At 45.5% G+C, this 25,685-nt stretch overlaps 1 protein-coding gene across 1 annotated transcript; it reads right to left on the reverse strand.

The window, feature by feature from the left end:
- Window positions 1-6,045: 6,045 nt before the first annotated feature.
- On the reverse strand, window positions 6,046-24,935 carry golga5 (golgin A5). Its single transcript, XM_071382148.1, has 13 exons — window positions 24,465-24,935; window positions 23,357-24,076; window positions 22,920-23,156; window positions 22,468-22,687; window positions 21,758-21,881; window positions 19,034-19,237; window positions 18,592-18,762; window positions 18,099-18,227; window positions 13,571-13,669; window positions 12,827-13,052; window positions 9,546-9,645; window positions 9,069-9,132; window positions 6,046-8,828 (listed from the first exon to the last, which is right to left on the reverse strand). Exons 2-13 carry the CDS (start codon window positions 24,066-24,068, stop codon window positions 8,742-8,744), a joined length of 2,373 nt encoding a protein of 790 aa, XP_071238249.1. The 5' UTR covers window positions 24,069-24,076; window positions 24,465-24,935; the 3' UTR covers window positions 6,046-8,741.
- Window positions 24,936-25,685: the final 750 nt, after the last annotated feature.

Genomic DNA, 25,685 nt, shown 5'->3' on the forward strand with positions numbered 1-25,685 from the left:
CTCTCTCTCTTAGACCTCCTCTTCCTCCCTCTCTCTCTTAGACCTCCCCTTCCTCCCTCTCTCTCTCTCTTAGACCTCCTCTTCCTCCCTCTCTCTCTTAGACCTCCTCTTGCTCCCTCTCTCTCTCTCTTAAACCTCCTCTGCCTCTCTCTCTTAGACCTCCTCTTCCTCCCTCTCTCTCTTAGACCTCCTCTTCCTCCCTCTGTCTCTCTCTTAGACCTCCTCTTCCTCCCTCTCTCTCTCAGACCTCCTCTTCCTCCCTCTCTCTCTTAGACCTCCTCTTCCTCTCTCTCTCTCATAGACCTCCTCTTCCTCCCTCTCTCTCTTAGACCTCCTCTTCCTCTCTCTCTCTCTTAGACCTCATCTTCCTCCCTCTCTCTCTTAGATCTCCTCTTCCTCGCTCTCTCTCTCTTAGACCTCATCTTCCTCCCTCTCTCTCTTAGACCTCCTCTTCCTCCCTCTCTCTCTCTCTTAAACCTCCTCTGCCTCTCTCTCTTAGACCTCCTCTTCCTCTCTCTCTCTCAGACCTCCTCTTCCTCTCTCTCTCTCTTAGACCTCCTCTTCCTCCCTCTGTCTCTCTCTTAGACCTCCTCTTCCTCCCTCTCTCTCTCAGACCTCCTCTTCCTCCCTCTCTCTCTTAGACCTCCTCTTCCTCTCTCTCTCTCATAGACCTCCTCTTCCTCTCTCTCTCTTAGACCTCCTCTTCCTCTCTCTCTCTCTCTCTTAGACCTCCTCTTCCTCCCTCTCTCTCTCAGACCTCCTCTTCCTCCCTCTCTCTCTTAGACCTCCTCTTGCTCTCTCTCTTAGACCTCCTCTTCCTCCCTCTCTCTCTCAGACCTCCTCTTCCTCCCTCTCTCTCTTAGACCTCCTCTTCCTCTCTCTCTCTTAGACCTCCTCTTCCTCTCTCTCTCTTAGACCTCCTCTTCCTCTCTCTCTCTCTTAGACCTCCTCTTCCTCCCTCTCTCTCTCTCTCTCTTAGACCTCATCTTCCTCCCTCTCTCTCTTAGACCTCTTCCTCTCTCTCTCTCTTAGACCTCATCTTCCTCCCTCTCTCTCTTAGATCTCCTCTTCCTCTCTCCCTCTCTCTCAGACCTCATCTTCCTCCCTCTCTCTCTTAGACCTCCTCTTCCTCCCTCTCTCTCTTAGATCTCCTCTGCCTCTCTCTCTCAGACCTCCTCTTCCTCCCTCTCTCTCTCAGACCTCCTCTTCCTCCCTCTCTCTCTTAGACCTCCTCTTCCTCCCTCTCTCTCTCAGACCTCCTCTTCCTCACTCTCTCTCTCAGACCTCCTCTCCCTCTCTCGCTCTTAGACCTCCTCTTCCTCCCTCTCTCTCTCAGACCTCCTCTTCCTCCCTCTCTCTCTCAGACCTCCTCTTCCTCTCTCTCTCTCTCTCTCTCTCTCTCTCTCTCTCTCTCTCAGACCTCCTCTTCCTCCCTCTCTCTCTTAGACCTCCTCTTCCTCTCTCTCTCTCTCTTAGACCTCCTCTTCCTCCCTCTCTCTCTTAGACCTCCCCTTCCTTCCTCTATCTCTCTCTTAGACCTCCTCTTCCTCCCTCTCTCTCTTAGACCTCCTCTTCCTCCCTCTCTCTCTTAGATCTCCTCTGCCTCTCTCTCTCAGACCTCCTCTTCCTCCCTCTCTCTCTCAGACCTCCTCTTCCTCCCTCTCTCTCTTAGACCTCCTCTTCCTCCCTCTCTCTCTCAGACCTCCTCTTCCTCACTCTCTCTCTCAGACCTCCTCTCCCTCTCTCTCTCAGACCTCCTCTTCCTCCCTCTCTCTCTCAGACCTCCTCTTCCTCCCTCTCTCTCTTAGATCTCCTCTGCCTCTCTCTCAGACCTCCTCTTCCTCCCTCTCTCTCTCAGACCTCCCCTTCCTCTCCCTCTCTCTCAGACCTCCTCTTCCTCTCTCTCTCTCCCTTAAACCTCCTCAGCCTCTCTTTTTCCCTCCATTCCTCCTCCGTATTCCAAGTATACGTTTCCTTATAATAATACTGCACTTCTCCTGACATACATCTTGTTCTTGCCTTCTCAAGGGATGCCATTTAACCGGCTGTCACAACCTCCGTACAATCAGCAGGAACCCCTCGGGATGTAGCGCTCAACAGTTCATCCCACTTATAAAACAGCTGCTTCGTCTTGATGTCCTTCTTTATCAAAAGCTACCGCCAACGCTTTTCCATTTCAAACAAGCGCGCTCTTCCATCCACCGTCTCGCTTCACGCCTTCCAGCAGCCTATTTGATACGATACCCTCTTCCAAGACCTCAATGCTTTCCACACTGTTATTAAACGCTGTCATGGACATTATAATGTGCTTTTCTCCATAATGTAGATTTCATATTTCATACATAGATTCCAGTCAATAGTCAACGCCCACAATAAGGTCCAATGACCTTTTTGTATGACAATGTTCAAACCTGATCAAATCAAATCAAACTATGTATAGATAATAAACGGCGAGTAGCAGCAGCGGACAATGCAGGTAGCATTGGTAGCCGTTTGATTATCTGTTCAGCGGTCTTATGGCTTGGGGGTAGAAGCTGTTAAGGAGCCTTTTGGACCTAGACTTGGCATTCCGGTACCGCTTGCCGTGCGATAGCAGAGAGAACAGTCTATGACTAGGGTGACTGAAGTCTTAGACAATTTTTAGGGCCTTCCTCTGACACCGCCTGGTATAGAGGTCCTGAATGGCAGAAAGCTTGGCCTCAGTGATGTACTGGGCCGTTCGGACTACCCTCTGTAGTGCCTTGCAAACAGAGGGATGCTGAATAGGCTGAACTTAGCTAGCTGCATTTGCTTACAATGAAACTGAAAATCTCTCTCTCTCGCCTCCATTTTGGAAGAAATTAATTTGTTCAAAACTGTTCAACTATTTTCTTTCTCTCTTTGAGTCAAATACTCACCACATTTTATACACTGCAGTGCTAGTTATCTGTAGCTTATGCTTTCAGTACTAGATTCACCCTCTGATCCTTTGATTGGGTGGACAACATTTCAGTTCATGCTGTAAGAGCTCTGATAGGTTGGAGGACGTCCTCTAGAAGTTGTCATAATTACTGTGTAAGTCTATGGAAGGGGGTGAGAACCATGAGCCTCCTAGGTTTTGTATTGAAGTCAATGTACCCAGAGGAGGATGGAAGCTAGCTGTCCTCCGGCTACACCATGGTGCTACCCTACAGAGTGCTGTTGAGGTTACTGTAGACCTTGCATTGCATTGCAAAATCATGTGTTTTAATCAATTATTTGGTGACGTGAATATATTTAGTATAGTTTTATCTAAAAAGTACAACTTTTTAAATGTTTGACACTTTTTATTTTTATGAAATTCACTGAAGTGGATGGTCCGCCACTTCCTCCTCTGAGGAGCCTCCACTGGTGATATGAGCCATGATCAGCCCTTCAAATCACTTCATGGCTACATACGTGAGTGTTACGGGTCGGTAGTCATTTAGGCAGGTTACCTTTGGTGTTCTTGGGCACAGGGACTATGGTGGTCTGCTTGAAACATGTAGGTATTACAGACTCAGTCAGGGACAGGTTGAAAATGTCAGTGAAGACACTTGCCAGTTGGTCAGCGCATGCTTCGAGTACACGTCCTGGTAATCCGTCTGGCCCTGTGGCCTTGTGAATGTTGACCTGTTTAAAGGTCTTACTCACATCGGCTACAGAGAGAGTGATCACACAGTTGTCCGGAACAGCTGGTGCTCTAATGCATGCTTCAGTGTTGCTTGCCTTGTAGCGTGCATAGAAGTCATTTAGCTCGTCTGGTAGGCTAGTGCCACTGGGAAGCTCGCGTCTTGTCTCCCCTTTGTAATCCGTAATAGTTTCCAAGCTCTGGACATCTGACTAGCGTCAGAGCCGGTGTAGTAGGATTCAATCTTAGTCCTGTATTGATGCTTTGCCTGTTTGATGGTTAGTCAGAGGGCATAGTGTGATTTCTTATAAGCACCGGGGTTAGATGTCCCGCTCCTTGAAAGCGGCAGCTCTAGCCTTTAGCTCAGTGCGAATGTTGCCTGTAGTCCATGGCTTCTGGTTGGGGTATGTACGTACAGTCACTGTGGGAACGACGTCCTCGATGCACTTATTGATGAAGCCGGTGATTGATGTGGTATACTCCTCAATGCCATCAGATGAATCCCAGAACATATTCCAGTCTGTGCTAGCAAAACATTATTGTAGCTTAGCATCCGCGTCTGTGTGGAGTAAAGGTGGTCTAGAGTTTTTTTCCCCCTCTGGTTGCACATGTGACATGCTGGTAAAAATGAAGTAAAATGTATTTAATTTTTCCTGCATAAAAGTCCCCGGCCACTAGGAGCGCTACCTCTGGATGAGCATTTTCCTGTTTGCTAATGGATTTATACAGCTCGTTGAATGCGGTCTAAGTGCCAGCATTGGTTTGTGGGGGTAAATAGATGGCTACGAAAAATATAGCCGTTATTGACAAATAGACACAGACCACAACCCCTCGTCTTACAGGAAGTAGCTGTTCTGTCTTGCCGATGCACGGAAAACCCAGCCAACTGTATATTATTCATTATTCACCTAAACATTTTATACAATATATATACAAAAGCATATGGACACCCCTTCAAATTAGTAGATTAATCTATTTCAGCCACACGTGTTGCGGACAGGTGTATAAAATCAAGCACACCGCCATGCAATCTCCATAGACAAACATTGGCAGTAGAATGGCCTTACTGAAGAGATCAGTGACTTTCAACATGGCACCGTCATAGGGTGCCACATTTCCAACAAGTCAGTTCTTCAAATTTCTGCTCTGCTAGAGCTGCCCCGGTCTTGTAAGTGCTGTTACTGTGAAGTGGAAACGTCTAGAAGCAACAATGGCTCAGCCGTGAAGTGGTAAGCCCCACAAGCTCACCGAACGTGACTGCCGAGTGCTGAAGCGTGTAGCGCGTAAAAATCGTCTGTCCTCGGTTGCAAAACTCACCATCAAGTTCCAAACTGCCTCTGGAAACAACATCGGCACAAGAACTGTTCGTCGGGATCTTCATGAAATGGGTTTCCATGGCAGAGCAGCCGCACACAAGCCTAAGATCACCATGTGCAATGCCAAGCGTCGGCTGGAGTGGTGTAAAGCTCATCGCCATTGGACTCTGGAGCAGTGGAAACCCGTTCTCTGGAGTGATGAATCACGCTTCACATTCTGGCAGTCTGACGGACGAATCTGGGTTTGGCGGATGCCAGGAGAACGCTACCTGCCCCAATGCACAGTGCCAACTGTAAAGTTTGGTGGAGGAGGAATAATGGTCTGGGGATGTTTTTCATGGTTCAGGCCCCTTAGTTCCACTGAAGGGAAATCTTAACGCTACAGCATACAATGACATTCTAGACGATTCTGTGCTTCCAACTTTGTGGCAACAGTTTGGGGAAGGCCCTTTTCCTGTTTCAGCATGACAATAGCCCCGTGCACAAAGCGAAAGGTCCATAAAGAAATGGTTTGTCGAAATCGGTGTGGAAGAACTTGACTGGCCTGCACAGAGCCCTGACCTCAACCCCATCAAACAACTTTGGGATGAATTGGAACTCCGACTGCGAGCCAAGCTTAGGTTTCCATACCTCACTAATGTGCTTGTGCTGAATAGGAAGCAAGTCCCTGCAGAAATGTTCCAACATCTAGTGGAAAGCCTTCCCAGAATAGTGGAGGCTGTTATAGCAGCAAAAGGGGGGACCAACTCCATATTAATGCCCATGATTTTGGTTTGAGATGTACAACGAGCAGGTGTCCACATACTTTTGGTCATGTAGTCTATGTTGGGTCAGTTAGATGAGTTTTGGCCAGGCCAGTGTATGTAGGGTCAGGTAGATGAGTTTTGGCCAGGCCAGTATTAGCAGGAACTCACCTCTGGTTGTTCCAACAGGGTATGTAGGCCTACGATAGTTTCTAAGGAGGAATCTACTATAATTCATCTACAGCATGGCAATTTCCTGTCAGGCAAGTATACACTGCTAAGAAAAGCAGTGTTGTGTTTTAAACTGAAACAAATAATTTATGCATCCACAGACAGATGAAACAAAAACAAACAAGTGTTTTTATCTTCAGGTTTGATGTTTATTAAAATAATCCTTTTCACATTTAAATAATCCTCAGTAGCTAAGTTTCCATCCAATTGGAGAGACAGATTTTCATGTGAATATTCTAGAATCCGCATAAAAGAAAATATGCAAATGTTTATTTGTCAAAACAGCAGTCAAGCGTCGATCATCACGTCACCAGAGTAAGACCTCTCGATATTTATTGGATACGTGCCTCAAGATCACCGTGCACTTTTTCACCGTGCACTTTTTCACCACCCTGTGAAGTTCAACCCATTTCATCTGTAGCCTAGTAACCTGCACGGTTTTCCGAGTCGTAGTGGAAGGATCACACACACACACACACACACACCATATCATTGCGTGACTCCAAAGTTTACGTCGATATGATAGTTATATCAACATTTTGCGCATAAAAAGGAAGTTTCCACTGCCATTTCTCGCACAATACATTTTACCAACACAAAAAGGACACACCATGTTGAACGAACAAATTATCTGTCGGCATTTATACAATTGTTCCCGAAACTTTTCGGTTTCCATCCCAGCTTTCATTATCTTTTTTTAATCTTTTTTTATAGGTATGACTTTACTCACATAAAAACTGTGAATGGAAACACAAGTTTCTATGGGGAAAATAAACTTAACAGATTTAAGATGGGGAGGGTAACATCATACAGGAGAAGGGGATAAGTATAAATTAATATAACTGTAATGAATATGCCGTCATCACTGCACCACCCATCAGCATCTGACTGCATAACAGCTATAAAACCCCATTCTACTGTGACTGACCTGTGGATCTTTAGGTAGGACGGGGGGTGGGACAGGGGAGAGGACAGGGGGTGGGACAGGGGAGAGGACAGGGACAGGGGAGGGGGGTTGCACAATTCTAGAAACTTTCTCCAAATTCCCAGGTTTCCCAGAAATCCTAGTTCCAGTTAGTGGATTCCCTCCTTGGTTATTCTGATTCCAGGAAACCTCCAAAGAGAATGTCTGGAAAACCTGGACATTTTGGGGAACGTTACAAGAATTTTGTCAACCCTTAGGAGGTGGATAACAGGGAAAAGTGATCCTAAGTCAGTCAGTGTCCCATAGAGTAGCTAGCATGTCAGTTCTGTGCTTATTGAGTCATTAAATCAGCAGCTTGCTCCATCCCTACTCCAACTAGCCTTTGGTCTCAGATCTAGGTGTGCTTTCTAGCCAACTCCTATGGTCATTGTCATGCCAACAGAGAAGGGAGCTGGCAAAACACAGACCTGCCAACCTTGAAGTGTCACTTCAGCGCGGCACCACAGACGCCATTTTGCAATAAAAAAAAATAAAAAAACTTTAAACTGCCATTTCCTGAAACCTAGTCTTAAATTATATCAAATGTAGTCTTGTGTTTGATCCTAAATAAAATTGAGCTGGTCTCAATGACACTTTCACATTTTTCTAGGTTCAATTTAGGGGTAATTCTGATGAATATATGTCTTTATGTGGAATAGAGTCTAGTGAAAGTGTAGACTGGCTTCTTCATTTTGTTCGGGGAGAATTCTGAATAATTAAATTACTGGATGCAATGTATTAGTCTAGCTTACTGTGGGCTATATAGACTATGAAACAACTAGGGGTATCAGAGCTGGTATCGGAGCTGGTTTCAGATCTCTATCCCTGATCTAATCCATCAGGCCTGAATACTAGCCTAACATTCATTCAACATGCCTCGTTGTCATCGGTGAATTGATTTGCCACAGCATTAGCCAGCCTACTGTTGACGTCTAGCTACATCAAGAGGACAGATCAAGAAACTGATTGATTAACATTGGCCTACTAATCGTTAAAACGTCTAACAGAACTTTCTGTGATGGACGGTACCGGCGGAGGAGCTCTTCCTTGCCACGACCGTTTTCCATCCACGCAGCGACTCGCACATTTCCCCTTGCTCGTCAACGCGCTGTTACGGAGATCAAAGCATGTGCGGTCAAGAAAATGTTCTCGGTTCGTTTAATAAATGCTGTAGCTAACTACTTTCGTCGTAATGACGCCTTAACCAAGGAGCTAACTACAAAATAATAGTGGTTATGTGCTTGACTAAACACACTATTTTGGAAAATGTATTAAGCAAAACAAATTGTTCTCCATTTTTCCTACCCTTTTTTCCCCTCACACGTCAGTGGTATCAACGGACGTGGCGGAGAGCTGCCATCCAGCCTGAGAGAGGGAAATAGTACTGTAATGAAACAGGCAGGGAGCAGGTCTCGAACCCTCGACCTTCTAGGCCCGAGGTCCGGCGCGCTATCGACTGTGCCGCAAAAGCATGCTCGAACGGCAGAGTCGATATCCGCGCTTATAAACCCAGGGTCGTTACAATACTGTGACTTTAGGGTTACGGCCTGTAGCTGAGATCGCGATTTTCCCTCCTCGCCCATGTCCTCTGATTGGCTCAGCTCCAACTTCACACGGTTGAGTCAAAAGCCACAATTCGCCGACTAAAAGCCCATTTGTGTTATTTTAAAGGGTCCCCCCATACCAGCGTACTTTTGACCTAAAGTTGCGTGCATGGTAGGCAGGTCTAAACAGCACAAACAGATCTGGCACCAGGCTAGTCTTCGATGACAAAGGGAACTAATCTCTTCACCTTACCCCAGATCACAACAACATATATATAATAAAGCTCTATCATGACATCGTTCAGGCCTTGTGTTCTATCTCCCTGCAGGATGGTCGTGGATCTCATGCATCTCTGGGGAATAGGTCAACAGAACAACCATGACCCATAGGTGCAGTAGTGCCTGAAAAAAAAAAAAAAAAGGGCTTTAAAAGATTATTGTGACACGTTTATTTTGAACAAAAGACTGTGTAAAACATTTTTTATTTTATTTTTAAACAGCAAGAGTTTTGTACTGGTCTTCATTGGTTTTATTCAGTTAAAAAGGAGTAGAGAATTTCAACTTATATTTTGGTTAGCGTTACATGTACAGTAATTATAGTAGTTGCAATACACAAGTTGCATTAGAGCAAAAGACACTCACCATATAAAGTATTACAAAAACCCGAGCCATGGGGTAGCGTCTCAGGAAGATTCCTAATCGGATGCTGGAAGGACAAGATTTTCAGATTATTGTCGAGGTGAGATATAAATGTGTGACACTCGTGTGGTTGAATGGTAAACATTCGTGCCTATAAAATATGAAAAAAGCATTGAAACATATAGAACGAGAATGAAATTCCACTGCTCTTTAACAACAAAAACAGCTCATGTATTGTGACAAGTTAACAATACCAAACAATTCCTAAAACTTAACTTGAGGTACAGTTGTATGGTAACATTCCTGATACTGATAAGAGCCTTGAAGGTCTTGTGGTAGATTGCCCTGTCTGGCCTGTCTACCCCTGTTTCTGTACTGTCTGAATAAAGCATTTTTTAAGATCACACTACATTTAGAAAACACACACACAAAAAAAAAAAAATGTTTTGATAAGGCCAACCCTCTGGTATAATAGCTCACCTGAACCGGTCGATGGTGCTGGCTGCCTTGCGTACCTGGCCATACACTCCTGGACTGTCGTGGTCGTTGAACAGGATTGGTGCGTTCCTCTGTCGTGTCCCTGTGTGACGTTAACATAAAGGTATTTTCAGTCCTGCCATCCAAGAGGTTATGGTGAAATCATGAAACAAATCTCACATCTTTTACTAATAACATCTCAGCTTTCCCAAAATCTGCTCAAATCTCCTTCAAAAAAAATGTCTCTGTGGCCTGAAAATACGTTCTCTAGAACTAGATAAAAAGACCAGCCACAAACAATAAAAATCAGTGGAATTGTGAGCTCTTTAATAAGTCCAACTACCACTGGATAAAATTAGTGCTATATTTAGGAACAAGGGAGAAGACTTCTATACAACATGGGACTCCTTTTTACTATCTGTTCCCCCTAATCTTGCTGTTCCCCCTAATCTTGCTGTTCCCCTGAGAAGTGTCAATATAAAAAAACAATATGGTGAATCTATGAGTCATTCCGATGTACAACTGGATTCTGGGCATTTTGATTCTGCTTTCTTGTGCTGTTGCTGCATTTCTCTTGTGGTGTTGCTGTAAAACCTCCGATACACTATACTACAGTAAACTTAAAGACAAAAAATAACTTTAGGTATAATGAAACATTGTAAGAGAGTAGAGAACTGAAAGTGAATCCGTTCTGTTGGTTGTCATGTTTAATGTAATCTTGTTTTTTCAATCTCTGAAAAAACATTGTGAAGACTCAAATTAATATTGAAGTTGTTATTCTGAGCAGGGAGCACACACACACTGCAAATTATTATTTATTTTTTTAAATCTAGATTTCTTTGATGAAATATTTCTCAGTTACAATTTTATGCAGATTTTATGCAAAAGCTTCTGTAGAAAAATCTAGAGAATGCTGTCTGTTGTAAAATGAAGTATTAATGTCATGGCCATGTTTAGTCAATTCCACATGGAATAACACTTTTGTTGTGTGCTTTCATATAGGATCTAGCTGTGAGGTGAGCTGTGATTTGTTCACCGGAACCAGCCTTTCCTCCCTGCTTCCTGTTTTTGTTAAAAGTGAGCCTGATTCTGGACCAGCCGCTGACCAACAAACAGGCAATTTCCCCCCAGACAGGAGTGTGAAGAAGCCTGGTCACATGTTGTCAACACATAAGTATTACTCCTGGGCCTTAAGCCTAATTTTCACATCAAAACTGAAGCGACAGAAGTGAGTTTGTAAAGTCACCCGACTGAATGCTTCTGTTACTTTTTAAAATAGACTTTGAGAATCAAAAGGGATTATATAGGAATCTGAACATCGAAATGAAAACGGGACGATGTCTTGTTGAATAGACTTGGAGAATCAAAAGGGATCATACAGGAATCTGAACATCGAAATGAAAACGGGACGATGTCTTGTTGAATAGACTTGGAGAATCAAAAGGGATTATACAGGAAACTGAACATCGAAATGAAAACGGGACGATGTCTTGTTGAATAGACTTGGAGAATCAAAAGGGATCATACAGGAATCTGAACATCGAAATGAAAACGGGACGATGTCTTGTTGAATAGACTTGGAGAATCAAAAGGGATTATACAGGAAACTGAACATCGAAATGAAAACGGGACGATGTCTTGTTGAATAGACTTGGAGAATCAAAAGGGATTATACAGGAAACTGAACATCGAAATGAAAACGGGACGATGTCTTGTTGAATAGACTTGGAGAATCAAAAGGGATTATACAGGAAACTGAACATCGAAATGAAAACGGGACGATGTCTTGTTGTTAGGTGAGTTTGAGGAAGAGAGAAGGATGGGAGTTTGTCTCTAAAGTACAAATGCACTACGATGTCAGATAAAGGACATCCTAAATGCACAGATCTGAACAAAACAGGTTCCCAACCCACCAAAACACATGGAAATGATGTGAACAAAACACACAAGGTTAGAAAATCCAAAGGAGATGAAAAGGAAGATGGAAACAGAAATAATTTCTGTGTGGAAAAGATTTTGGTCAAAAAAAGACCTGCTGAAAAACACCCAGAACACTGGGGAAAAGAGCATACATCTTGTGAAGGATACAGGAAGAGCTTCACCAGCAGAGAAAACTGAAGAGACACACCAGCCAGGTCACGCAAGAGAAAAGCACTACCACTGCACTGAATGTGGGAGTATGTTTTCACACTTTGTGGATCTTATAAAGCACCAGCGCGGCTCCACACAGGAGAAAGATCCTCCCCTTGTACAGCGTGTGTAAAGAGAGTTTCCGTCGTACACACACTCTCAGTAGGCACAAGATAATCCACACAGGGGGAAAAAACCCAACTGTTGCCAACAATGTAGTACATCTTCGTCGAAAAGATGAGCTTGATAAAACACATGATGATCCACACTGGGTTAAAGACCACCTGTGATGAGTGTGGGACGAGTTTCACTAGCAGCGCAAACTTAGAGAGACACGAGGCACGGCACACTTGAGAACGCCCTTATCACTGCACTGAATGTGGGAAGACACTTGCCGAAAACACCAGTGATCTTACAAGCCACCAGCGGATCCACACAGAAGTTGTACCCTTCTCTTCTACAGAGTGTGTAAAGAGATTCCGTCATTCCTTCACGCTCAGTAAGCACAAGAGAGTTCCCCACGGGAGAGACCCTACCTCTGCTCCCAGTGTGGGAAACGCTTTACATATACCAACAATTTGAGTGGCCACCTGAAGAAAACAAAAAAAATAAATTAAAATTAAAAATAAAAAGGAAAGAGCTTGAGCAAAGTGTTGAGTGCTTGTTCATCAGATCATTTTTTTTTTTTAAAGCTTCCCAAAATCTCAAATCAATGTTTTTATTTGACGATCTGTGTTGGCAAACATTTTGTCTCCAGGGCAACACCAGGATTTCAAAATTCAGCAGAGGGAAGCACAGATTAAATTTCAGACCGATTTGTTCTCAAAAACAATTCGCAGGCCAGCAAAAAAAGGGCTGTTTAAAAAATATATATATTAAAAAGGTCCATTATAATTTCTACTTTATCCAGTTTTAGACATTCAAGAGTAGCATGGAGTTTGTTTTCCCCCCAAAAATAATAAATTCCCCACCCTGACCCTTAGCCTGGACCCAGACCTGAAGGAGTTGGTTACACATTATTAACATATCTGGGACAACCAGGCTACATAATCATATCCATCCACATGACATCAGTCTCACCTGAGCTGGTCAAAAATAGTATACTAAATGTACATAGGGTGCTATTTAAAAAAAAAAAACAGCCCCAGCCTCACCTGGGCTCTCCATGCTGCTCATGTTAATGGCCGGCCCCCCGGTCTGCCCTTCTCCCTGGACGCTCTTCAGCTGGGCCTCAAGCCTCTCTAGCTGGAAGACCAGTGAGCTCTTCTCTGTTCCCAGGGACTCCAGCATGGTCTGTTTCTGGATCAGAGTCTCCGTCAGCTGGTGTAACCTGCTCTCTAGCTCCACCTGGCTACTGCTGCTCAGAGCCTTATTGGTCAGCTAGGGAGGCAGGATGGTGAGGCAGAGGGAGGGGGAGAACAAAACAAAAAAAGAGGGCGGGACAGGGAAATGTAACATTACTTGTGCTTCTTCTAAAATCAAATAAGCGTATTGGTCGTATACAATTTAGCACATGTCATAACTCGTGCAATGAAATGCTTATGTTCCTAGCTCCTAACAATGCAGTAGAATGTCAAAAAAGGTCACATTTTATATATATATATATATAAATAAAATGTGAACTTTATTGACATATACAACATCCCGGAGTCGGCTCTTCACTGTTGACGTTGAGACTGGTGCTTTGCAGGTACAATTTAATGAAGCTGCCAGTTGAGGACTTGTAAACAATTTTTGGAAAAATTACTTGTGTCATGCACAAAGTAAGATGTCCTAACCGACTTGCCAAAACTATAGTTTGTTAACACCAAATTTGTGGAGTGGTTGAAAAACAAGTTTTAAAAGACTCCGACCTAAGTGTATGTAAACTTCCGACTTTAACTGGTATGTCTATATACCTGGTTTCTGAGTTTCTGTATCTCATCCTCCCGATCCTTGATGCGACTCTGCAGTGTGGTCTTGGCACGGTGGTTTTCCTCCTCTACATACTGTAGCTCCTACATCACACACACACACACACACACACACACACACACACACACACACAAAAAGTTCCCTTTAGCCCAGATACAGAGAAAGAAACAGGCATGGACTACCTGGACATGTGGTCGAATAAGAAACAAAACACATTTCCCATCGCAAAACGTTTCATAATGTTTTCCGTTGCACACCTTAATGAATAGGACCCAAATTTAAAGTTTTATTAGTCGGATACATTGGATACGCTTGGTAGACATCGTCCAATGAAATGCTGACTTGCAGGTTCCTTCGACAATGCAACAATAAGAAAATAAAACAAAACAATATAATACACATTTTAGCATCGGTATAATACAGGAAGGCACAATTTATAATATTTACAGGTGTATTGGGGAAGGGGGAGATGGGGCAGTGTATAAACTGGGCAGTATAATAAGAGTCTGGTAGCAACAGATGTGATGTGTGTAGCATGAACGTACACCACATGGCCAAACATATGTGAACACCTGCTCGTCGAACATCTCATGCCAAAATCATGGGCATTAATATGAAGTTGGTTCCCCCTCTTTGCTGCTATAACAGCCTCCACTCTTCTGGGAAGGCTTTCCACTAGATGTTGGAACATTGCTGTGGGACTTGCTTCCATTCAGCCACAAGAGCATTAGCTAGGTCGGGTACTGATGTTGAGCGATTAGGCCTGGCTCGCAGTCGGCGTTCCAATTCATCCCAAAGGTGTTCGATGGAGTCGAGGTCAGGGCTCTGTGCAGGCCAGTCAAGTTCTTCCACACCGATCTCGACAAACCATTTTTGAATGGGACCTTGCATTGTGCATTGTCATGCTGAAACAGGAAAGGGCCTTCCCCAAACTGTTGCCACAAAGCTGGAAGCACAGAATCTTCTAGAATGTCATTGTATGCTGTAGCGTTTAGGTTGCCCTTCAGTGGAACCTAAAACAGCCCCAGACCATTATTCCTCCTCCACCAAACTTTACAGTTGGCACTATATTTCGGGCAGGTAGCGTTCTCCTGGCATCCTCCAAACCCAGATTTGTCCATCAGACTGCCAGAATGTGAAGCGTGGTTCATCACTCCAGAGAATGTGTTTCCACTGCTCCAGAGTCCAATGGTGGTGAGCTTTACACCACTCCAGCCGACGCTTGGCATTGAGCATGGTGATCTTAGGCTTGTGTGCGGCTGCTCGGACATGGAAACCAATTTCATGAAGCTCCCGACGAACAGTTTTTTTTGCCGATGTTGCTTCCAGAAGCAGTTTGGAACTAGGTAGCGAGTGTTGTAACCGAAGACAGCACTTGGCGGTCCCGTTCTGTGAGGTTATCTGGCCTACCACTTTGCGCCAGAGCCATTGTTGCTCCTCGACATTTCCACTTCACAATAACAGCATTTACAGGTGAGCGGGACAGCTCTAGCAAGGAAGAAAATTGACAAATTGACTTGTTGGAAAGGTGGCATCCTTCAGTAAGGCCATTCAACTGCCAATGTTTGTCTACGGAGATTGCTGGGCTGTGTGCTCGATTTTATACACCTGTCAGCAACGGGTGTGGCTGAAAAAGCGTCACATACTTTGTGTATGACTGTGTGTGTCTGTGAGTGTGAGCGACCGAGCGCTGAGGTGTGGCTTGAGCTGATGGCTTGTAGATAGAAACTGTCTCTGAACCTGTTGGTATCAGACCTCCTGCTCCGATACTGTCCGCTCGACGGTAAGGGAGAGAACAGCTCGTGGCTGGGGTATGTGGGATCCTTGATGATGCTTCCTCAGACACCATTTTGAGTAGATTTCCTGGATGTGAACATAGCCCCAGTGATGTACTGAGCCATCTGCACCACCCACTGGAGGGCCTTGCGGTCGTGTATGGAGTAATTCCCTTACTAGGCCGTGATGCAATTGGTCAGGACGCACTCGACGGTGCTGCGGTAGTATTCGGTGAGGATCCGGGGTTGGCATGCCGAATTTATTCAGCCGCCTTAGTAAGTAGCGACGCTGTTGCGTCCTCTTGACAAGAGTGGCGGTGTTGTTGGTCGATGTCAAGTCCTTGGTGATGTGGACGCAGAGGAACTTTAAACTCGTGATTCTCTCTACTGCAGTCCCATTGATGTGAATCGGGGCATGTTCCCTCTGCTTCCTGAAGTCAACAATCAACTTTGTTTTGCTGACATTGAGGGAGAGGTTGTTGTCATGACACCACAATGCCAGTTCACTGACCTCTTCCTTAAAGGCTGACTCATCGTTTTTGGTTATCAGGACGACAACCTTGGTGTCGTCAGCAAACTTGATGATGGAAAGTGCAAAGTCTCACAGTCGTGGGTGAACAGGGAGTACAGCAGAGGACCGAGGACACATCCCTGGGGGACTCCTGTGTTAAGAGTCAGTGTGGAGTAGGTGTCGTGCAAAGTCTCACAGTCGTGGGTGAACAGGGAGTACAGCAAAGGACTGAGGACACATCCCTGGGGGACTCCTGTGTTAAGAGTCAGTGTGGAGGAGGTGTTGTTACCAAAACACACAGCCTGTGGTCTGCTCGTCAGTAAGACCAGAATCCAGTTGCACTGGGTGGTGTTCAGACACAGGGCTCTGAGCTTGGTGTCGAGCTTGGATGAAACAATAGTGTTGAATGTTGAACTGTAGTCAATGAACAGCATAATTTTTTTTTATTTTTATTACTTTTACCCTTTTCTCTCCCCAGTTTTGCGGTATCCAATTGGTAGTTACAGTCTTGTCTCATCGCTGCAACTCCCGTACGGACTCGGGAGAGGCGAAGGTCGAGAGCCGTGCGTCCTCTGAAACACGACCCAACCAAGCCGCACTACTTCTTGACATAATGCCAACTTAACCCGGAAGCCAGCCGCACCAATGTGTCGGAGGAAACACCGGTCACCTGGCAACCGTGTCAGCGTGCATGCTCCCAGCCCGCCACAGGAGGCGCTAGAGATCGATGGGACAAGGATATCCCTGCCGGCCAAGCCCTCCCCTAAGCAGGACGACGCTGGGCCAATTGTGCGCCGAGTGTAAGCACCTGGTCGTCCAGAGCAGCGAGAGTCCTCCTGGATTGTCAGGTAGTTTGCCTCGAAGCGAGCATAGAACGCATTAAGCTCGTCTGGGAGGGAGGCTTCGGGGGGCACCACACCTGTATTTGCCTTTGTAATCTGTAGTGCTTGGCACATGCGACGTGAGTCTGAATTGAACATCAATTCAAGTTTGAGTCTGTATTGTCTTTTTTGTGTCCCTAATGGATTTTGCGGAGCTTGTACCTGCTTGCCTTGTACGCGTCGCACGTCACAGAGTCACCAGGGTTCGTTCTTCTGACATTTAACAGATTTCTATTGGTTGGGGTATGTCCAGATTGTTATTGTGGGTTCAACATCATCAACACATTTCCTAATAAAGCCTGTGACTGATGTACACACAGTTTATTAGGTACACCCGTCTAGTACCTGGTTGGAACCCCTTTTGCCTCCAGAACAGCCTGAATTCTTTGAGGCATGGAAACATTGCTCAATTGGTATTTAGAGACCTAACGTGTGCCAGAAAAACATTCCCCACACTGTTACACCACCAGCCTGTACCATTAACCAGGCGGGATGGCAGGATGGGGCCAAATCCCGATTCTGCCATCAGCATGACGCAACAGGAACCCGGGAATTCGTGGTGATCGCGTGCCCCACAGGAGCCACTTCTTGTTTTTACCCTGATAGGAGCGAAACCCGGTGTGGTCGTCTGCTGGATCATTTTGTAAGACAGGATACATGTCAGTGATTATTTTGGTCACCAGCAACAATAAAGACTGCATACGGGTGAGAGGATTCTAGCTGGCTTATGATCTTATACAGTTCGCTGAAGTGTTTGTTGGTCGTAGAAAATTATTACGTGAACTTTCTGAGCAAACAAAGTAAACAATTAACGCAAAAAATGTCCATTAAAAAAAGATGGAAGTCGTGCAGAAACGGGCAACCTCATCAACGCCGCCATCTTAAGTGATTCCTCCCATCTCTGTCCTCTGTAGGGGGTTGATTGGTAGTTGCAGAGTGGCACGCACTTCCCACGGAGTTTGCAATATTTTCCCGCTTATTTAAAAACACTATATTTGTTGCTAGAAATGTATTCAACATCCACTGAAGTAGCTAGCAAGTTTACTAGACTGCTACAGTAGTTGCCTTGGTAACAAAAACAAAAAGACTTCCTAGCTCAGCTAACCAAAGCGTCAGTCCTAGCTCGCTATTATGAAATTAGATTTTTCAACAATGCCAATAATGTTTTAAAAACGACTTTTGCTTTCAAAGGCAGCTCAAACATAAAACATACAACAATGAACTTCAGAGCCATTGAATTATACTGTACATTACAGGGAAATAAGGCATGCTCTAGAATGCCCTTCAAGCCAATCAAAAAGGAGTATTCAACAACGTCGTGGTATAATATGATATATTCTGCTACCTGTTTGTAGCGCTCCACCTCGGCCTCCACTTCCTGCTTGGCTCTGGTCTGTCGAGCCTGTTGCTCCTGCATCTCCAGCTGCTGCTCTCGCCACGTCTCTGCCTCAGTCAGGGCCACGACCTCCAAGTCCTGGGAGAAGAAAGGTCACAACATCTCACTCTTACAGCCAGGTCATCCAGCCACCAAGGTTGTCTTGAAGTAAGCATGTCCTGCGTGGCTCAGTTGGTGTTAGCAACGGCAAGGTGAGGAGTTCAATTCCCGCAGGGATACTGCAGGAATCACATCAACATACTGAAGAATTGTATGCACTCACACTGTACTGTAAGTTGCTTTGCATGTGTGCTAAGGGGGGGGGGGGGGGGGGTCGCCCGAGAGAGGGTCGGCCGAGAGAGAGTCGGCCTGAGAGAGGGTCGGCCTGAGAGAGGGTCGGCCTGAGAGAGGGTCGGCCTGAGAGAGGGTTATATCATTGAAACCATCTCCAATCCCTTCTCACCTGTATCTCAGCTCGGAGCGTCTGCATCTGTCCCTGTAGTTTCTGGATCTCATCTCTCTGCAGCTCCTTCTCATGTCTGAGCTCCTCCAGCTCCAAAGCTCCCGTTCCTCCTCCTTCCAGACCATCCAAGCCTGACCCCTCCTTCAGGCTGCTGATCAGCTTCTCTTTGGACTGGACACACACACACACACACACACACACACACACACACACACACACACACACACACACACACACACACACACACACACACACACACACACACACACACACACACACACACACACACACACACACACACACACACACACACACACACACACACACACACACACACACACACACACACACGGGTGGTACAACAAAACAAAAGCATTAGAAAGGAAATAGTGAGTTGTGTCCTAAATCTCCAATATGTGACAGATATAAGAGTCTATCTTACCTGTAGTATGCGGGAGGCCTTGTGTTTGTAGTCGTATAGCTCCTGCTTGGCAGTCTCGGCTGCGTTCCGGGCACTCCTCATCTGCTGTTGGAGGTCCTCGACCCGGTGCTTATCCTCCGACGCCCGTCTCTCTGCGCCCGTCACAGCCTCCGCCAGTGTCTGCCTCTCAGCCTCTACCTTGGATAGCCGCACCGCAAACTCACTCTGTGGGAACCAAGGAGACAAGTTATAGTCTATGATTGACTTAAAGTGCATTTCGGAAAGTACTCAGACCCCTTGACTTTTTACACATTTTGTTACATTACAGACTTGTTCTAAAATGTATTAAATAAAACAAAATCAAATCTACACACAATACCGCATAATGACAAAGCAAAAATAAAAAATAAACATTATTTACATAAGTAATCAGACCTTTTGCTATGAGACTCGAAATTGCACGCAGGTGCATCCTGTTTCCATTTTGTTTTTTAGTTTTTTTCACCTTTATTTAACCAGGTAGGCTAGTTGAGAACAAGTTCTCATTTGCAACTGCGACCTGGCCAAGATAAAGCATAGCAGTGTGAACAGACAACACAGAGTTACACATGGAGTAAACAATAAACAAGTCAATAACATGGTAGAAAAAATCATCATCCTTAAGATGTTTCTACAACCTGATTGGACATGATTTGTGAAGGTACACACACGTCTTAGGTCCCACAGTTGACAGTGCATGTCAGAGCAAAAACCAAGTCATTAGGTTGAAGGAATTGTCCGTAGAGCACCGAGACAGGATTGTGTCGAGGCAGGGCCTCCCGAGTGCCACAGTGGTCTAAAGCACTGCATCGCAGTTGCTAGCTGTTCCACTACAGATCTTGGTTAGAGTCTAGGCTCTGTCGCAGCCGGGAGACCTTTGGGGCAGCGCACAATTGGCCCAGTGTTGTTCAGGTTAGGGAGGGTTTGGCCGGCAGGGATGTCCTTGTCACATCGCACTCTAGCGACTCCTGTGGCGGGTCGGGCTCAGTGCACGCTGACACAGTCGCTAGGTGTAACGTGTTTCCTCCGACACATTGGTGCGGCTGGCTTCCGGGTTAAGCGGGCAATGGGTCATGAAGCAGTGCGGCTTGGTTTGGTCGTGTTTCGGAGGACGCACGGCTCTCGACCTTCTACTCTCCCGAGTCCGTACGGGAGTTGCAGCGATGAGACAAGACTGTAACTACCAATAGGATACTACGAAACTGGGGAGAAAAAAGGAGGTAAAAGTACAAATAAATATTTTAAAAAATGAAATGGAGAATTGTGTAGAGGCACAGATCTGGGGAAAGGTACCAAAACATTTCTGCAGCATTGAAGGGACCCAAAAACACAGTGGCCTCCATCATTCTTAAATGGAAGAAGTTTGGAACCACCAAGACTCTTCCTAGAGCTGGCCGCCCGGCCAAACTGAGCAATCGGGGGAGAAGGGCCTTGGTCAGGGAGGTCACCAAGAACCCAATGATCACTCTGACAGAGCTCCTCTGTGGAGATGGGAGAATCTTCCAGAAGGACAACCATCTCTGCAGCACTCCACTAATCAGGCCTTTATGGTAGAGTGGCCAGACGGAAGCCACACCTCAGTAAAAGGCACATGACAGCCCGCTTGGAGTTTGCCAAAAGGCACCTAAAGAACTCAGACTATGAGAAACAAGATTCTCTAGTCTGATGAAACCAAGATTAAACTCTTTGGCCTGAATGTCAAGCATCACGTCTGGAGGAAACCTGGCACCATCCCTACGGTGAAGCATGGTGGTGGCAGCATCATGCTGCGGGGATGTTTTTCAGCGGCAGGGACTGGGAGACTAGTCAGGATCGAGGGAAAGGAGCAAAGTACAGAGAGATTGTTGATGAAAACCTGCTCCAGAGCACTCAGGACCTCAGACTGGGGCGAAGGTTCACCTTCCAACAGGACAACAACCCTAAGCACACAGCCAAGACTTCGGGACAAGTCTCTGAATGTCCTAGAGTGGCCCAGCCAGAGACCGGACCTGAACCCGGTTGAACATCTCTGGAGAGTCCTGAAAATAGCTGTGCAGCGACACTCCCCATCCAACCTGACAGAGCTTGAGAGAATCTGCAGAGAAGAATGGGAGAAACTCCCCAAATACTGGTGTGCCAAGTCTGTATTTAATTTTTTTTTTAATTTAACCTTTACTTAACTAGGCAAGTCAATTAAGAACAAATTCTTATTTACAATGACGGCCTACCGGGGAACAGTGGGTTAACTGCCTCGTTCAGGGGCAGATCGACTGATTTTTATCTGGTCAGATCTGGGATTCAATCTAGCAACCTTTCGGTTAATGGCCCAACGCTCTAACCACTAGGTTACCTGCCGCCCCGGGTACGTAGCGTCATACCCAAGAAGACTTGAGGCTATTACCTCTGCCAAAGGTGCTTCTTCAAAGTACAGAGTAAAGGGTCTGAATACTGATGTAAATGTGTTATTATGGGGTATTGTGTGTAGATTGATTAGGAATAAGGCTGTAACGTAAAACAAAATGTGGAAAAAGTCAAGGGGTCTGAATACTTTCTGAATGTACATGACGAACGTGCCCCGTTTCCACTAGTTACACATGCCATCCTTCATTTGTATTTGACAGAATAAAGATTCATCATTTAAAAAAAACGAATATCAATGTGTACTTGAGAGTTGGGACCGTGTGTGTGTGTGTGTGTGTGTGTGTGTGTGTGTGTATATATATCTACCTGCATCTGTCTATAGCCGTCCTGTTCCCTGCGTAGAGCCATGTCTGCCTCCCTCAGTCTCTCCTGCATGGTCGTCATGGCCTGGGACTGCATACTGCTTCCTTCTGTGTGGTCCTGGAGGATCCTGGACACGATGGGGGTACAAAGTTAGTTGTTGTCTCCCTAGTGCTATACAAAACCAACTTCAGTGTGATGCTAACAGCTTCGCTTCCTCCACTGTCCCGGGTTCCCTTAGTTACTAGGCTCGGACCAGTGGTCCTCTGATCATAAAGACACGTGACCGGCATCCTTGACAACGTACCAACCGGTTGTCCGACAGAAAAGGATCCGATTCAATAGCTTCATTGGGCGACATTTAACGCTAGCTGTGGAGTGAGCTTCCGGCACATTCTTACCTCCGTTACACATAGACTAGCTATTCAGAGAGCCCCTCACACAGAGCCTCCGGAGCCAACACCATTTCTACCCATGTAACCACTGTTGGATGTTGATTATTCTCAGACTTTTTAACAAAATATATATTTTTTACTAATATGTAAACGTTGAGGCAGTAGGACAGCCTCATTGACTGGATCTATTCATTCACAAAGATTTGGTTAATTAAACATACATGGACTTCTGACAAATGTAGTTGTCTTTTACTAATAATGAATGAAGCAGACAGATTTAGTACTTCCAGGCCTAACCATCTACAAAGATTGTAAACATACCGGGACCTCTCAGTCTGAGCCTCCTCCAGAGCAGAGCTCCGTGACTTCAGTAACTGATCTGCCTCATCTAGCCTGACCTTCAGCACGGCCAATTGCCCGTCCTTAGCGCCGAGGGCCTCGGTGAGGTCATCAACCTGCGACCGCAGCTCCCTGACCGTGCGGTCTGTGCGAGACTGGTCCGAATTCCACTTCTCTGTGCGTAACCGCGTCTGGTTCAATTCTGTAGGAAAAGAGATTTATGACCATACAGTTACGCCCACGACAGACATAAACAAACCACATTATTTTTGGTGTCTGCTACACATACATGAGGATAACCTGGTCCCAGATCTGTCAGCGCTGTCTTGGCAAGACAACATCCATCGGCATGACAACGACCATAGGAGTTGGCAAGACAGCAAAAACAGATGTGGGACCGGACATGAGTCTCCTTGCTCAGTCTTCTCTCTCACCCTCCTGAGTGTCTTTGGCTCTCTGGATGATGGATGCCAGTTCCTGGTTGAGGGAGGTGACCTCTGACCTCAGTAGCTGGTTCTCCAAACGCAGACTGGACATCATCTGACTCTGCTGCTCCTCTATAGGGGGCGGGGCCAGGGCTGGGGGAGGGGCCTCGTATGTGGCCGGAGACTCTGATAGGTAGGTGATAGACTGGGGAACCGCCAACCCAGAGTCAGAACCATCAGGTGTGTCTGGGAAAAAAAAGAGAAAGAGAGAATACATATAAAGGAGGGAACGTTGAGCTGACTTAAATTAGAAATTGTTAACAAGAACACTGTGTTGATTATTCCATAAACTTGTATGATGTCGACCAAACATTGAGATAAAAGAACAAAAAAGGCATACACGTATGTGCCTTGACATTAAACATTACCAGTTGAAGTGTCAGTACCTTGACTTTCTTTGGCAGAGCCATCCTCTGAACCCCCTGTTTTGGCACTGTGAGTACTGGTGGATAGAGAGCTGTAGCTGGAGGTACGAGACATGCCCCGTAGGGAAGGGGGTGTGGAGGGGGCTGAGGGGACCATGAGGGGGGCAGCAGCCAAAGCAGGAGGTGCTGGCTGGGGGGAGCCTGATCTTTCAGGAGACACTCTGAGAGGATCTCTTGGTCTGACCTCCCTCCTCTCGTTGGCCACCGGAGGCTCTGAGCTGTTAAGGAAGTCAAACAGCAGGTCATCATCCACATCTTGCTCACTCTGACTCTTCTTACTGGGCCTCACAAAGCTGGAGGAGGGTTTGATGGAGCTGGAGGAGGAGGCAGTGCTGGAAGACCCCAGGGGAAGGGTGCTGGTAGGGGAGACTGTGGCTGAACTAGTCAACAGGGATCCTTTGGATTTTTTGATGTTGCCAGCAGCTGCAGTAATGAAACCAGATCCTGGTGCATTGTGGGAGGTGGCGTTCCCATAGGGGTGTTGCTGTGTGTCTGATGTGTTGGTGCTGTAGCCAGTGCTACTGTACTGAGAGGTTTCGGTGGAGTCAGGAGCATCGTAGGCTGAGGAGAAGGAGGAGGTGCGGCCTTGGGGTTTGGTCAGGCTGGCAGCTCCTGCATCCACTTTATTCAGGAAGTCTTCAGCTTTCCCTGCCAGGTCAGCCAACCAAGACATTCTGCATCCTAGAAACACAAATGAATCAGTTTGTCAGATTCATAAATTAAATAACAATAAATAGCTTTTTGTGTCAAAATCTCATGTGTATGTCAAAAGACGTTCCCCTAAAACCAAAAGATAATGCATGATGTTATGACATAGCTTCTACCGTCCAACAGATAGCCATAACATCAACAATCTTGCTAACATCTTTGAAAGCTAGCTAGAAATCCGGGTGATCACTAAGTTAACCCTCAAAATAGTATAAATGGTCTGTGTGGGTAGGTTTAACAACATTCTGAGATATCAACTTTCAGCTTTCGGCATAAATCAGCGGTGGATTACACAGGGTTCGACAACCAAACTATTTTAACATACTAGCATCCATTAGCGCTAACTAGCTAGTCGACTTACCGTATAACAGCGATGTCCAAAACTAAAAATATCCCAGACAGTTTATAGACCGGGATGAATCATCAACAGATAGACTATAGTGTCACATTTACACATTATCTGGTAAATCTTTGTAAGCTAAATATTTGCGTTTGGATCTGTCTCATACGTGGACCAGGAACTAACGCAAAGGCCCCCAAAACAGAACGCCTATCTCGATGCCTGATTAAAATACAACCCAGCTGTCAGAATTTTGACACAGATAGAACAGTAAACCAGATGTTTCACCGAATGTATAAATCTGAAGTATCCGGTTGGCATTTCCACTCACCACCAAGGTGATGAGAGGAATCCAAGAGATGGAATGTGATGGAATTTTGCAGACATTCTGCAAATATTCTCATCATGAAACATTTGATCTCAATACCGTTTTGTGTTCCCAAAACTAGAATATGTTACGAACAGAGAGGGCTAAGTTTGTAGACTTTACCATTTTCCAAAGTTTAAAATGTGTGTGTTGTTTAGATGGAGTGCAAGGGCGAATTGAATTATTGCACATGAGCACTTCAGTGTAGGCGTTCCCTAACTGAAATATGCAAATAATGATAGAACCCACCAATAGGATCTCGATAACTCGTACTTGGGTATGCCCACTATGATTATTTAGCTCCCATTGGAAACGACAGGCAATGGTCTATCTTGGCTTAGTTATAACAAATAATTGGTTTTAAACACATTTCTGGAGAGAAATTGTTGACCACTGTGATATTAGGGCTCCCGAGTGGCGCAGCGGTCTAAAGCACTGCATCTCAGTGCAAGAGGCGTCACTACAGTCCTTGGTTCGAATCCAGGCTGTATCACATTCGGTCATGATTGGGAGTCCCATAGGGCGGTGCACAACTGGCCCAGCGTCGTACGAGTTTGGCGCGACGTAGGACGTCATTGTAAATAAGAAATTGGTCTTAACTGACTTGCCTAGTTAAATAAAGGTTAAATAAAATATTGCATTGGGCTTTGATTATTATTATTTCCTTAATATTGATTTGAAAAATGTGTCATATTCATTTTTATTTCAATATCAGTAGTCCAAATCCCTCATGTAATCCCTGTAAAAGGGCACCTGACAGGATGGCAGACGTTTTACGTGCCCCCAGTTGAATGTGTTTGTAATTTTTTTTAATTTGCGTTGTTTGTAACTTATTTTGTTAGGCGGAGGTGGAGAAAGAGGGTGCGAAGGTCGGG

The sequence above is a fragment of the Salvelinus alpinus genome, chromosome 34 (genome assembly GCF_045679555.1).
Source record: "Salvelinus alpinus chromosome 34, SLU_Salpinus.1, whole genome shotgun sequence".
Classification (NCBI taxonomy): Eukaryota; Metazoa; Chordata; class Actinopteri; order Salmoniformes; family Salmonidae; genus Salvelinus; species Salvelinus alpinus.

Excerpts from the sequence above, each read along its gene's own strand:
- golga5 (XM_071382148.1), bottom strand. The coding sequence starts at position 24,068 with ATGTCTTGGTTGGCTGACCTGGCAGGGAAAGCTGAAGACTTCCTGAAT. Across the intron at positions 13,053-13,570 it reads TACAGAAACTCAGAAACCAG|CTGACCAATAAGGCTCTGAG; the intron begins GTATATAGACAT and ends CTGCCTCCCTAG. Across the intron at positions 9,133-9,545 it reads AGCACCATCGACCGGTTCAG|CATCCGATTAGGAATCTTCC; the intron begins GTGAGCTATTAT and ends TTGTCCTTCCAG.